The 12,537-nt window shown below is 37.6% G+C and overlaps 1 protein-coding gene across 1 annotated transcript in view; it reads left to right on the forward strand.

The window, feature by feature from the left end:
* Positions 1 to 1,115: 1,115 nt before the first annotated feature.
* LOC128995947 (rhophilin-2-like) overlaps positions 1,116 to 12,537 on the forward strand; it is a 121,166-nt gene continuing 109,744 nt past the window's right edge. Inside the window, exon 1 of the mRNA XM_054421016.1 lies at positions 1,116 to 2,024. Within this exon, the coding sequence (XP_054276991.1) occupies positions 1,164 to 2,024 (861 nt within the window). The 5' untranslated portion in view covers positions 1,116 to 1,163. The remainder of the gene's footprint in view (positions 2,025 to 12,537) is intronic.

A 12,537-nucleotide genomic window follows, 5' to 3' on the forward strand; every position in this document is an offset into this window, starting at 1 on the left:
AAATCCCTTTGTCCTTGAATATTGCATGGATACGCCTGTAAAATATATGAGCAAAAGCAAACTCATTTAAACGATTCTTAGATGATGAAGTAAGTTTACACACCGACTGTCAATAATCCCCAAATAGGTTTGGTTAGTACAGGTTTTGACACAAATTTAACTGCCAGAAATTAAACTGATTTTTCTGAATCCCTAAGATAGTTGTTTTAATAAAAAATTCGGACTTATCATTGAAAAGTTCGTGAAAAGACTTGAGAGTTTGATTGTCGTAGGAGTATTTATGACAACTATCTAAATAAATTATATACTTAATAAAAATATTACCTGTTTATAGTATTCATGTTGTGTTGATTTAGACAGATTGATATTATACAGACTAGGGACATCTGGTACTTTATTTGTTTACCAAAACATTCACTATTCACATGTTGCGTAGTTAACCTTTCTCTAACCTCCTTAAAACCGGATTCCAATAGGCTAATAGACAGTTTACCAATAGTATGTAGTATCTTAGGATATACGTAACCAACCAAAGAAAGGGACAACATAGTTAGGTTTCAGTTACCATCTACATTATACATAGATTTTGAGAAACTTATATCAAATCACAATTTCAAAAATTGTCAAACCTTGAAGGACTGAAACTGTACTCACATTCTAAAACTTCCACTTTATTTGAGCGTTACGCGTTGCTAACCTTTCCTAAACCTAATTCTAGCAGTACCTACAACGCGGATGTGAAATGAATAGTTGCAATGAGTGCTAAACACAAGATCTGCCGTGACCCTGGAGATACCGAGTCCAGCGAGGAGGATGTGACAGAATCCTTGGAGAACTGTGACAACTTTGCTGTGAACGAGGCTCTCCTGCAGCGGGCGCTTCTGCAGGAGACTCTTCTGCAAAGGACACTTCTGCATTCCAACGCTTCTTCGCCGGCTTGGGACAGCGACAGTGAGAGCGACAGTTGGGTCAGCTACCAGAAAGATGTGGGAGTCAAGAGTTTCTCAGTGTCTCCGGATATTCATCGGGAAGATGTCGACAGCGATGAAGAAGAAGAGGAGGAGGGAGAAGATGAAAATGGTCAAAACACACCATGCAGTTCCACCTCACCTGTTAAAGGAGAATTAGATATTTTCTCAAGTTCAAGATGCGATACACCAAATATGAAAAAAAGTGAAAATAATGTAGACGAGAAGTTAAATGGGACTCCTAGAAAAGGGAATGTTAGAAATTTAAGTTTATCTCCTAAAAAAGACTTTATCGACGAAGCAATCAAGTGTAAGTTGGACGACGTAATTCATCTTCCAAAGGAAGATGAGAAATTAAATGGGATATCAAACAAAATAGGACATGTCAGGAATTTGAGCTTGTCTTCTACAAAATACTCTATTATTGCTGAAGAACTAAAGTGTAATAAGATCAACGATGTGACATCTTCAATTGTTGAAAATAACAATAGTATAGAACACAAAGTGGCAACAAACCAAACCTTTACGAAAACAGAGAAAAAAGATGAAGAAAGTTCAGACTTGCAAATCAACCCGAACATAAGAAAAATAGCTCCGAAGCCGAAACCAATCTTGAAAGAATCCAGCATCGAGAAACATTCAGAAAGTCCTAGATTAAATAGGAAATTCAACAGTGTTTCTCCTAAAAGAAAGAAGAACAAAACGTTGGCGTTGTCACTGGATGGGAATTTGGAAAAGGAAATTTCCGAGACTCCTCCCAATGAAGATATTCTTAGTGATGGAAGTGAGAAGACGAATAAAGACAGAGTAGCTAGGACTCCTATAAGGAGGAATACCTACTTGAAACGGGACAGTAGACCGAAGAGTGAAGCTTTCCTGGATTCTTTGGCGAAGGATGACAAACCTGAGGAAGTCTACAAGAGTAACATCAGCCTCAACAGTGTGAGTCCAAGTGTGCAGAGTTTCTGCAGCGAGGGGAACGACCCGAGGAATGGCGAGGAAGTCGACAGGGTTGGAAACGTGGAGCAGAAAAGATCAAACTTCGCCTTCATCAGGGTGAGTAGATTTTTTATTTTCCTTAGTAGTGTGTTGTTGGTCAAATGATGAAGTATGTTGACTATAGAATAGTGGACCAAAGTTTGTGGGAAGCGGAGCGAGTGTAGTCCTATTTTTTGCCGTATTTTTTACACTGTCAAAACCGTCAGGTAGGCCCGATTGCCGTTTCACCGTGTTGGAAGGGTGTGTAGAGGGCAGGATGTAACGACTGGCACTCGGTCCCGCTCTCAAAGTTTGTCTACTTTGAGGCCCATGTTATACGGACAGAAAAAACGCGACGGATTTTTCGCCGCGTGGACGCCAAGCCTACCGAGCAATGGACGTCACTGTGTGCAAGTTATACGAACGTTTTATCTGTCGCGTCGGACACTGTAAACCCAGCGTCAGCGTCGACAACGCAACCGGACCGGTAAACTGGCAGAAAAAACGCGACAGAAATGACGCGAGTACTGTTATACGGGCAGCTTTTACGCGGCAGATCCGTGCTTCACCCACACCATACTCCTCCGACAGGGTAGTTCCCAGGCGCCATTTGTGCAATACTGTTGCTGCGTTGAAAAATGAAAAATCTGTCGCGTTTATTCTGTCCGTATAACATGGGCCTAAACAGCTCCCTGGCGTCGACGACGCGGCGTTATTGCTGCTCGTATAACAGCACTGAATTTTTAGTTCAGCGTCGACGTTTTATCTGTCGCGTTCTTGCTGTCCGTATAACATGGGCCGTCGAGTTCGATTCGTGTTGAAAAGCTCTTGTTTGGGTGGTAGCATCACCGACCGAAGGTATGTGGTAAAAATAATAGGTTTAGTTGTAAAACACTACTCATCCTTAAACCTTCACTTTTTTCCAAATAATTACATTGACATTCCTTAAACAACTTACACCGACTTTTAAAACGACGATTTTTGGAAAGAGCTCAACTTAAAACCGTTTTAGTGGGAGAGTTTAACAATGAAGAAATTGGCATTAATCATCCTGACAGTGGATTTAATATGCAAACAGAATTATATTACGGTTATTAATTTAACTGTACCATATTTTAAAATCAAAGGAAATACGTTGTAGGCGTTCTTACATTCCTTAAACGCTTAAGATACACTTAGGACACTGACATAAAGGCTTCATCAAATAACATTGTTCTCAATTTCAAGGTAATTTTGTATTCTCAATAACAACACAAATGGCAATAACGTGTATACAAATAGCTTTAAAAAACTAGCAAACTATTCCCCCTTCCCCCCCCCCCCAAAAAAGTATATGGGTTCCCTTGGACTTACTTACTTAAGTAGCAAAAATAGCAGGGTGATTTAATAAACAATTTAAAAAACAATAACTTTATTTCAAATCTTTGTAAATTCTTCTGGCAAATGCATGCTTATGTTGATTGCTGGTAGCTACTTGCAAACCTCGTTGTTCAAGAAAAAAACTAAGGGTTTCCTAAGAATCATAAAGGCAACATATTAAGTAAAGTATTCTGCTGAGGTGTCTGGATGATATACATTAAAAAAATAGTTTTTACTGATATCTCACACCTCGTCATGGCCGGGCCTCTTCAAGGGTTGTCGGTTGTCTTGTCCGGTTGTTCTGTCTGGGTCGCAATCGGACACTGAAAGCCTATTCCATCTGTTACACAACGATCTCATTTGTCATTCGGATCTCACATTTTCTGTTTGTCACGCATAAAACCATTTCAGGAAAGAACACACGGTCACAAGATAGTTGTAACAGTTTATACTGTTTCCCCAAAAAACAAAGAGATTGACGCAATGCAAATTATAAACATTTCAAAATACTTTATGAAGAATTCGCAATATTGATGAAGGTCAACGAATAACCTGTAGCGTCATCCGTTATAAGATTCGTCCTCAGTCGTCAATGATGTCACTACTCTACACACATTGTTGGCGGCCTTCTTTTTTTCAAGTACATGATTAATCTTAGAGAGATATGTATTGGGATTTTATCCGATTGTTTGGATTTTGATTAAATTTTGATCCCTAGCTAAACCGTGCAATACAAACTAGTGATTCGTTGGGCAAACGATTATTGATACTTCCTACAATCTTATCGCTGATTGTTGGAAAAATTTTAACAAACTGTTCGATTAATAAATCGTAAAAAATGATACTGGAATTGACTAAAAGTCAAGGAGCTGTTTCAAAAGCCATGTACACTAGTAGAGAAAGTAAAATAAAAAAAATTACGTGGTTCCACACAATATATTGGTTCTTCAAGACGGATAATTATCACACATATATTTTACAAAAAAAACTTCACTCATTCTGGACCATTCCCTACTAAAATATCAGCCGACGTTGAAACGCACAAAATAATAAAAACGAAACGATAACTTAATAAGTAATGAATTTGGTCCTTCGATCCGGATAATAATCAATCGACTGAGTTATTTTCAAAACAATTTTGTACTTATATACTGTGTGGAACATATACTGTGTGGCATACAGTCAATGAATTTTATAGCAACCTTATGCCTTCAAATTCAATGTATTTGATTTCTCACATTGATTACTCGCACAAAACTGTGTATTTTTTTCATAAATATAAATAATCTACAATTTCACATCTCAAATGTCCCCAAATATCACCTAAAAAACCTTTATAACCTGTTTCGGTTACAGTAGGCATACGAAGTAGTAAACCATTAGTTCCCAAGTTTCAAACTAAGGGTAGTACAATTGGATATCTTTCCCTCCAAATGCGTTTCCCTCGCAGGTGCGATAAGCCCTGACAGATCAGCTGTAACAGACTTACCTACCATGAGACACCAGGGTTGTCAGCTAGGGGAGATGTTTCCATGAAGCCCTAGAAGGGAGAAGCCGTTCTAGCAGTCACGAACAGCGCCTGTGACGCATAAGTATTTCACATATCTAGAGGAAAGTTATAAAAAATATACATAGTAAGTTAACTCCAATTCGATTAAATATTCTTTCCGAAAAATATCTTGAGGGTTTTCCAAATGCATGGTAATTCAAGTGTAAGTTTCACTCTCAATTTCTTTGTGGTCTCAAAAAAGCATACATTTAGAGGCAGGGGGATTTAAGGTTCATATGGAGGAGGAGATTGTTACCTTTCCTTATTTGACTGATAGATTTTGCAAAAAATTATATTTAAATGCTGATTTATGGAAATAATGGTGAATTCAAACACATACACTGGATTCTACCGTCTAGTAGTAAATCCTAAATATTTTATAAGTTGTAGGCTTATTAGTTTTTACCGTCGCATATTCACCATCACGTAGATCTCATTTGTTTATTTAATTTTATAACATTTCTCGTGTAAACCTGTGCAAGTTCATCAGACCGAAATAAGTTATAGTACATGAGATCATTTCAAAACTCTAATTGCAGGAAATAATGAAATATCAAATTCATTACTGAAATAAACCGTCCTATCACGATTATCATTATTGGTAAATTTTTAAAGAATGACAGTGAACATCTTAACCAATCTAAATTATTTTTTAGGTGACTTTAAAATAGAGAATATTTATACCCCTAATTAATACTACCCACGATTCCTTCATTGGGTTATGTATGATTTAGTACCTCTAAATTAGTATAAACAGACAGTAATGGAATTATTAATCAAACATCCTTCTTAATTCAATATGTTTTTCAACTGTATTGACTCGGTTGATTCATAGCTAATATGTTTGATCATAATCATTAATATTTTTGATATTTGGGAGCACACTTTAGATTGCCAATGCTCTATGTAAAAAATATTGTTTGTTTGATAGTTTACATTTTTACTGTATGAATAATCCATTTACTAGAACTGTTTGACTATAATAACACTTTGACTACGAAAATAACCACGTTGACAACAATAAGTGATCGCTATGACATCATCGACGGTATCACATAGGCAGTGGCAGTGGACGGTAATGTGATCATGTGAGCATACGTGGTGTCACGGGTTCAATTAACCGTGGGCGGACCGCGGTGTTTGAAATCAACGCTGGGCTGATTACTTTCATGCCTTTCGAAACACGGATTGAGCCAATGCGAGTCATAGGAGCGATTACTGTTGCTTCAACAAACAATAAGTGAGCAACGAACTCGCAACAGAAAAAACTGAAGAAGACTGTTCTAGAAAATCTCGAAAGGACTCAGGATCCACAGAAACTTCGATATAAAGTCGCAGAAAGTAAATGGAAGGAAACACCAATTTGAGAGGACACACAACATTCAACCAATTTAATAAACTTATCAATTGGGCTTTGTTACTGATCATTGGGCTTTCTGATCTGACTAATGAAACAGCTGATCTTAGTAAGTACTGTAACAAAGCTACACAGATAATCTCACTCCATTCTACCGAATACACACACTCATCCTTTGCTCATAGTTGTGTTAAAATACACGGAAACTGGAAAGTAAAGAAGATTGTTGCGAGGCTGAAGACCTTGATGCACACGTGATGCTAATGTTGCTATTGATGGGTGATCATCTCTAGAATACCTTCAGTCGTGACCGCGACTGGGGACTTGTATGGAGCCTTCAAGGATTTCTGGTGAATCTTATAAAATGCTTCACGCACTTGTGAGATATGGCACCTATGGATGCGTCTGATGATGGTCTGCTTCTATTTTTGAAATATTCGATCACCGAACATGTTTACGTTAGGATGGAAAAACGTGTAAAATGGTTTGCTGTACCTATTCCTATTACAGGGAAATTGTAGGCAGTATTTCTAACTGCGGAGCAAAATGGGTCAGAAATCTTTTACAGGGGGTAATGTTTTTAAATATAGCCTGTCCTCATCCCTGTTCTCATTTTCCAGGTCCTAGCTTTAACTCTGTACCTTTTCGCCACAAAATAAAGAGAAAGAATAATTAAAGAAACGTCTCTTTGTTCTGCGGTTTAACGTGTACAATCATCGACTTTGATAAGTGCATGGAAAAGTGCTCATCCTAGTGTAAAAAAAACCTCCCAGGTGATGTACTATTCCCGCTCGTAAAATCAGCTGATTTCTCAGAGTTGTCCTTTCTACGGAACACTTAAAGACTAGCATCTCCTCTCCTATCCCTTCAAGAGCAGGAATCTTACTGGGTTGGTACAGTTGAAAATTAATTAAAGTGTATGGATATCATAATATGATGCAAATAACGTTTAGGATGTTTTCTTTGGATGGTCAAATTGTGGTTAGAGAACTCAAAAATGCAAATAAGCTTTTTTACCCAGATAGCCTTCATACCGTATGCTAGCACTACGTTGCAGCTGCATCTACGTACACTACGTACAGCAGCTACGAACACTACGTACAACAGCTACGTACTACGCACGCCACTGCCATTGTCACAGCCTCGACACAATGGTTCAACCTCGTCTCACCGGATCCACTTCCGCCGCTGTTCAATAGATCACCGCAAGCCAAATAGTTCCTAATTAACACTGCAATCACAACACAATCGCCGAGCTGTCGATTTCTCCCGCCAGAAGTGAAGGCGCTTCCCTCCATTTTGGCCGACTTGGTCAGCTGATTTGTAGATGGACCAAATTATTGACTTTGGATACTGCTAGTAGAATCCTCGTCAAGGAGCATTTTACAAATCGTTCTAATTGGTTGTGATAGCATACAGGTGGTAAAATAAGAGGAGTAAATTAGTACGTAAACATGAAAAGGCACGCTACACGAACTGGACAGAAGCATACCAACATAACATACCCCAAAATTGTTTTCAGTTTATGCATAAAGATGGTAAACTTCCCACAAAGAAGAGGACATATCAGACTTTCCTTACGAAATTACCTGCTTTTCAACACAATTCTCTTCTGGAGAGAGACTTGGTTTACTGTACGGTAGCTGAAAACACATATCTCTGGGGGTGAGATTGTTTGTTAAAATTTATACAGACACCTGCAGAAAAATCATTTTGCAAACTTCAAACTTCAAGCTGATCGTAGGAACAAAATATCAAGCCGATGTCTAAAACGCTTCTGATCAAAACGGTTCGGTTTAAAAACTCCCAATCCGTAACAATCCTGTACTTTAAGACTTTCACGAAACCACGGGTTCTAGGACCACCTTCTAGGGATAAAAGAAACTTTTTCTTGGAACACGTTACGCCATATGGAGTTTCATTTGTCTTCAATTAAATACGTTTCCCTTTTTTGGCAGATGGCACTCGGTCGAGTATTTTCGTTTTCTCCGTCCCCTAGATACGTATCTACGTAAATGATAAGAAGAAAGGACGTTTCTTTTACAGTTTACATTTCGCCCCAAAGTTATGTAATGTAACTAATTTAATTGTGTTATGTTTTTAACCAGGTTAATGTTTTTAATTGTCATTGTGGGTAACTGAGAAGATAAGTTAATCAGACAGGGTTATGAAAAGTTTCCTGGATCCATCATGAGAAAAAGCACAGACAATTTAGTAGGTTTATAATGGAAACTTGACCCAGCTGTCCATGATCAATGGGCTTTTGATAAAAGGTTCTGGCGAAAGAGGTCTTGTTATCGTGGTTAGTACCAAACCAAAGTTTTCATCTAGTTTAACAATTTTTCACTCATCTCCGCCAATTTGTACCTTATTGTGCTGACCTCGATATAACCAAATGCAAGCGAAAATATTTTATTTAGTTACATCCATTCAACTAACATTACCTTAGGTCTAAGTACCTAGTTTGATTAGCAGCAATGTTTTCACATTGTAGCACTCGCTAGAAACGCATTGGAAGTGAGAGCAAATCGACCAATCGGCCGCGGTTGTGTCGAAATCGAGCGAAATTGCCGGTCGTAAACAGGTAAACGTGTACAATGAGAGTCGCAATCACATCAGCTGCTATGTAGCTGTGTGGTTCTGGCTGAAACGTGTAACCATGTAACCTACCAATTGACCTCTCGGCTACAATGTAGCGTACAAAATCGTTCTTTTAAGCTGCTTGTACTGTTGATAAAAATAATGAGTGTGAACGCAATAATGAATGTAAAATGTGTTGGTTTTTGTTCAAAACTTTTGTAGAGCAATTGAATTAATCTCTACGAAATTATTATCTTCGTATCTATTGAATCTGCTTTTAGTTCCATTGTGCAAACCTTACTTATAAAAAAAGACATCAATTCAGGTTATTTTGCTAACGGGTGTCATAAAATTGGCAGACTCACAGAGAAATGATATATTATTTATCTGTGGTAGATTTTACAGAAAAAAGTGGATATAATTAGTATGCACTTTGTGCATACTATGATGCCTATTGTGTGAAGGTGTGACCCAAGACAATGCTTTAAAATACGTGGAATTCACATCAATCAATAAAAGTGATATTAGCGACATTAGCGTAGTTATTCTGTTTCTGTTAATTATTTACTAAATGTTTAATGGTGTTATGTTTTGTTTTACTAAACCATAGTCGCCCGATCATAAAAGGATGCCACACTCGCAGCACTACTGTGCTCGAATTGCGTGCAATTGTTGCAGGCGTTTGATTAAATGCTGTAAACTAAAATAAACACTCTAGACTCTATGAAGTAATATAATGGTGTTTATTTATTCTATGACCCTTGATAATTTTACCACCTTAAGTTCCTTTTAGGCTTCAACAACAAAAATATATTTATTTTAACATTATGGAATCCAGTGGCAAATTACGATATCCCGACCTATAATACTGAAAGCAATAACTTTATAAATCATGTACGTGGATTTATTCCTGTACTCATAGTAAGTTTAATATCTGTTATAGCATATTTAGTGAGGTTTTATTTTGCTTCTTCAATTTTCTCACAAGCCATCTCTCTTTTCAAATCAACTCTTACCCTAGTAAAAAATGTGACATGCCCCATGGATAGGTAAAAATAACAAAAACGTATCCACTGTTGCAAATCATTTTGTAAGATGTCTAAATCTTTCCGTCAGTCTACCTACTATCAGCTACTCAATATCGGAACTTTCCAACAAAAGCATACCGAGTAGATTAAGGTCTTTCCTACACTGTGTGTGTGTTGCGTAAAATGAGGGTTTGTGTAGGTGAGGTTTGTGTGGATTGTAGTTAACTCCCTTCGATTGTTGGGCTTGCACCAGCTCCATTGTTGTGGCTAACAGCTGTTGCTAAACTCAGGTGACTCACGTGGATTTATTGTGATTTATGAAGTGTGTGCCTACATGGGTAAGCGGTTCAGGTGATTCATCGAAGTAATCACGGTAAAGAATAAGTTGGAAGATGTAGATGTTAAGCAACATACCTATACTTCAGGCTGCAACTGAAAGTATAGTTTACAAAAGCTTTATAGCCACATACAAAGCACATAGCCAAATTAATGTGTTTTCCAGTCAAAACGCTTCTCTAAGGCGGTGATTGTGTTGATCAACGCTTTAAAAGAACTCTGTTTTTTTTTATAAATTGGCTCTGGTAATACCTAAGGATGTGTGTTGAAAACCTCCACTATCTTATCAGTAGACATGAAACATTCTGTCATTTATCCAGCACAGCCACCGAAAAAATTGCAATTTTTGCAATCCTAACAACCTTGGTGAGCTAGCTTGTCTAGTGGTAGAGCACAGAACTTAGGTCCTTAGGTCCCTGAGGTCTACGGTTCAAATCCCGTCTAATCACCAATTGATTTTATCTAAGTGATATTGACGCAACCCCTAAGTCTACCTTGAAGTAATGTGAAAAACGACCTCTAAGAGCAGTGTTTCCGTCCTGCATGATAAGTTAACACAAATTAAATCGTCGTTGTTCTAAAATATGTATCCTTCATCCCAAGACACTGTACAATTCTTCAATATAACGAAACTCACAACATCTCTTCTTCGCCACATCATACAGCTGTTATTTTGTAAACAATTATGAATACCTGAGATAATAGGCATAGTACCGACCAATCAAAACAAATTAGCTAGACCCAACTCTTTTAAATGCATGGTGGGTCATTTAAACGTGGCTAGCTTCGGTTAGGATGGATGCAAATTGAATAGGTTATTATTAAACAATTCTGGAAGTTATAATGGGATAACTACCCTAACCTGACCTAACATGCATTTAAAAATTCTTGGAATACTAATTAATTTTGACGATAATTTCCACTTTAATTGGTTACTTAATAGTTTTTTTTATTTTTTATTACAAAGTAAACTCAAAATAGTGGTTTGATCTGTAATAAATTATCCCTCCGATACCCAAAATTTCCCATCCTGGGACTTAATCCCACCAAAGGAAGCAGTACCGCGGGAAACACAATAAACATTCCCGTTCCCACGCTAGGTGTAACCATGCAGCCTAACGGTTGTGGCTGTGTGTTTTCCCGAATTAATTGGATCATGTAGCTTAGGCTGATGATGCGCCCGTTATGCGCTTCCTGCGCCCTGGGCGGAACTGGTTTGTGTCCACCTGCACAGAAGCGCCTAGGGCGGCAAACATGTGTATGTGCCAATGTGTAATACTAGTGAGTCATTGTGCACCATTGTTACATGATAATTACTAAAAAACGTTGTAGTTCATGGTCGTTTTGCGCGATGAATTTTGCGCATTGTTTTTCAGGTTGTTCTGGTGAACTGCATATCCTTAATTTTTGGGGCAACACATGAATCTCTCCTAAAGCTTTCGAAGGGTGGGTGACAACCACACCACGAGAAGATGGAGAGAGCGAAAGAGAACCTTCTCACTTTAAAGTTAGGTTAGGTTGTGCTGGATTAGTTTAATAGGTTAAATGAGTAGACAAAGATACTTGACAAAAGCAAATGCTCGTTTAAACAAACAATAGGAACATTTTGAGTTTTCTAAGATTATCTCAAGATCATTTTAATCCCTTAACAACCCACCTTCGATATTAAGGTGCATAACCACAAAAATATCCTTCATATTTAGTCAATATTTTATGTTATCTACGAATTTAAATTCTAAACCATTACATCCTCCTTGAGCAACCATTTATCCTCAGATTATTTAAATACAACTACAAATCCACGATAAATTAAATTTATTTATTGTAGATATATATAACTACACAGTGAGTCCCAGTCCACCCGGCCGGCTTCTATAGCTCCAATATGAAAGCAAATAGAAACTTGATTGCAACTGGAACCCCCTATTATGACCACAAAGAATTCGACAAAATTATTTTTAAACAAAAAACACCCAAAAGGGTAGATTTAGGGGGGTGGGGTGATTGGTGGTAAAATTGCAAATGCAAACGAGGTTGTGTTACACCACGACCATTTTTAGGTCTTTCAGGTCTTCTTCAGGTCTTTAAGTCCTGAGTATTTTAGTGAAAAACCTTTAAATTATTTCCATCGCTATTTACCTCTACAGGTTCTTCATCGTTTCCCAGCCATAACTGATTGCGTAAAAAAGGTCAGTACTTACTGACCTTCAAGCAGCACCATCAGGTTTGCTGGATAGGTATAAGATGTAAATGCAAGACTGGTTGTAGTACTTTCAGATGATCATGCAAAAAAAAAAAACATGGTTTACAATGTTCATCAGCTTGCATTGAATGCCATAGTATACTCTGCAGTAACTCCTTTATAGAAGAAGTGTATGATAA

Source organism: Macrosteles quadrilineatus, unplaced genomic scaffold, assembly GCF_028750875.1.
Source record: "Macrosteles quadrilineatus isolate MER2022 unplaced genomic scaffold, UCM_ALF_1.0 Scaffold_5__1_contigs__length_97177068, whole genome shotgun sequence".
Taxonomy (NCBI): Eukaryota; Metazoa; Arthropoda; class Insecta; order Hemiptera; family Cicadellidae; genus Macrosteles; species Macrosteles quadrilineatus.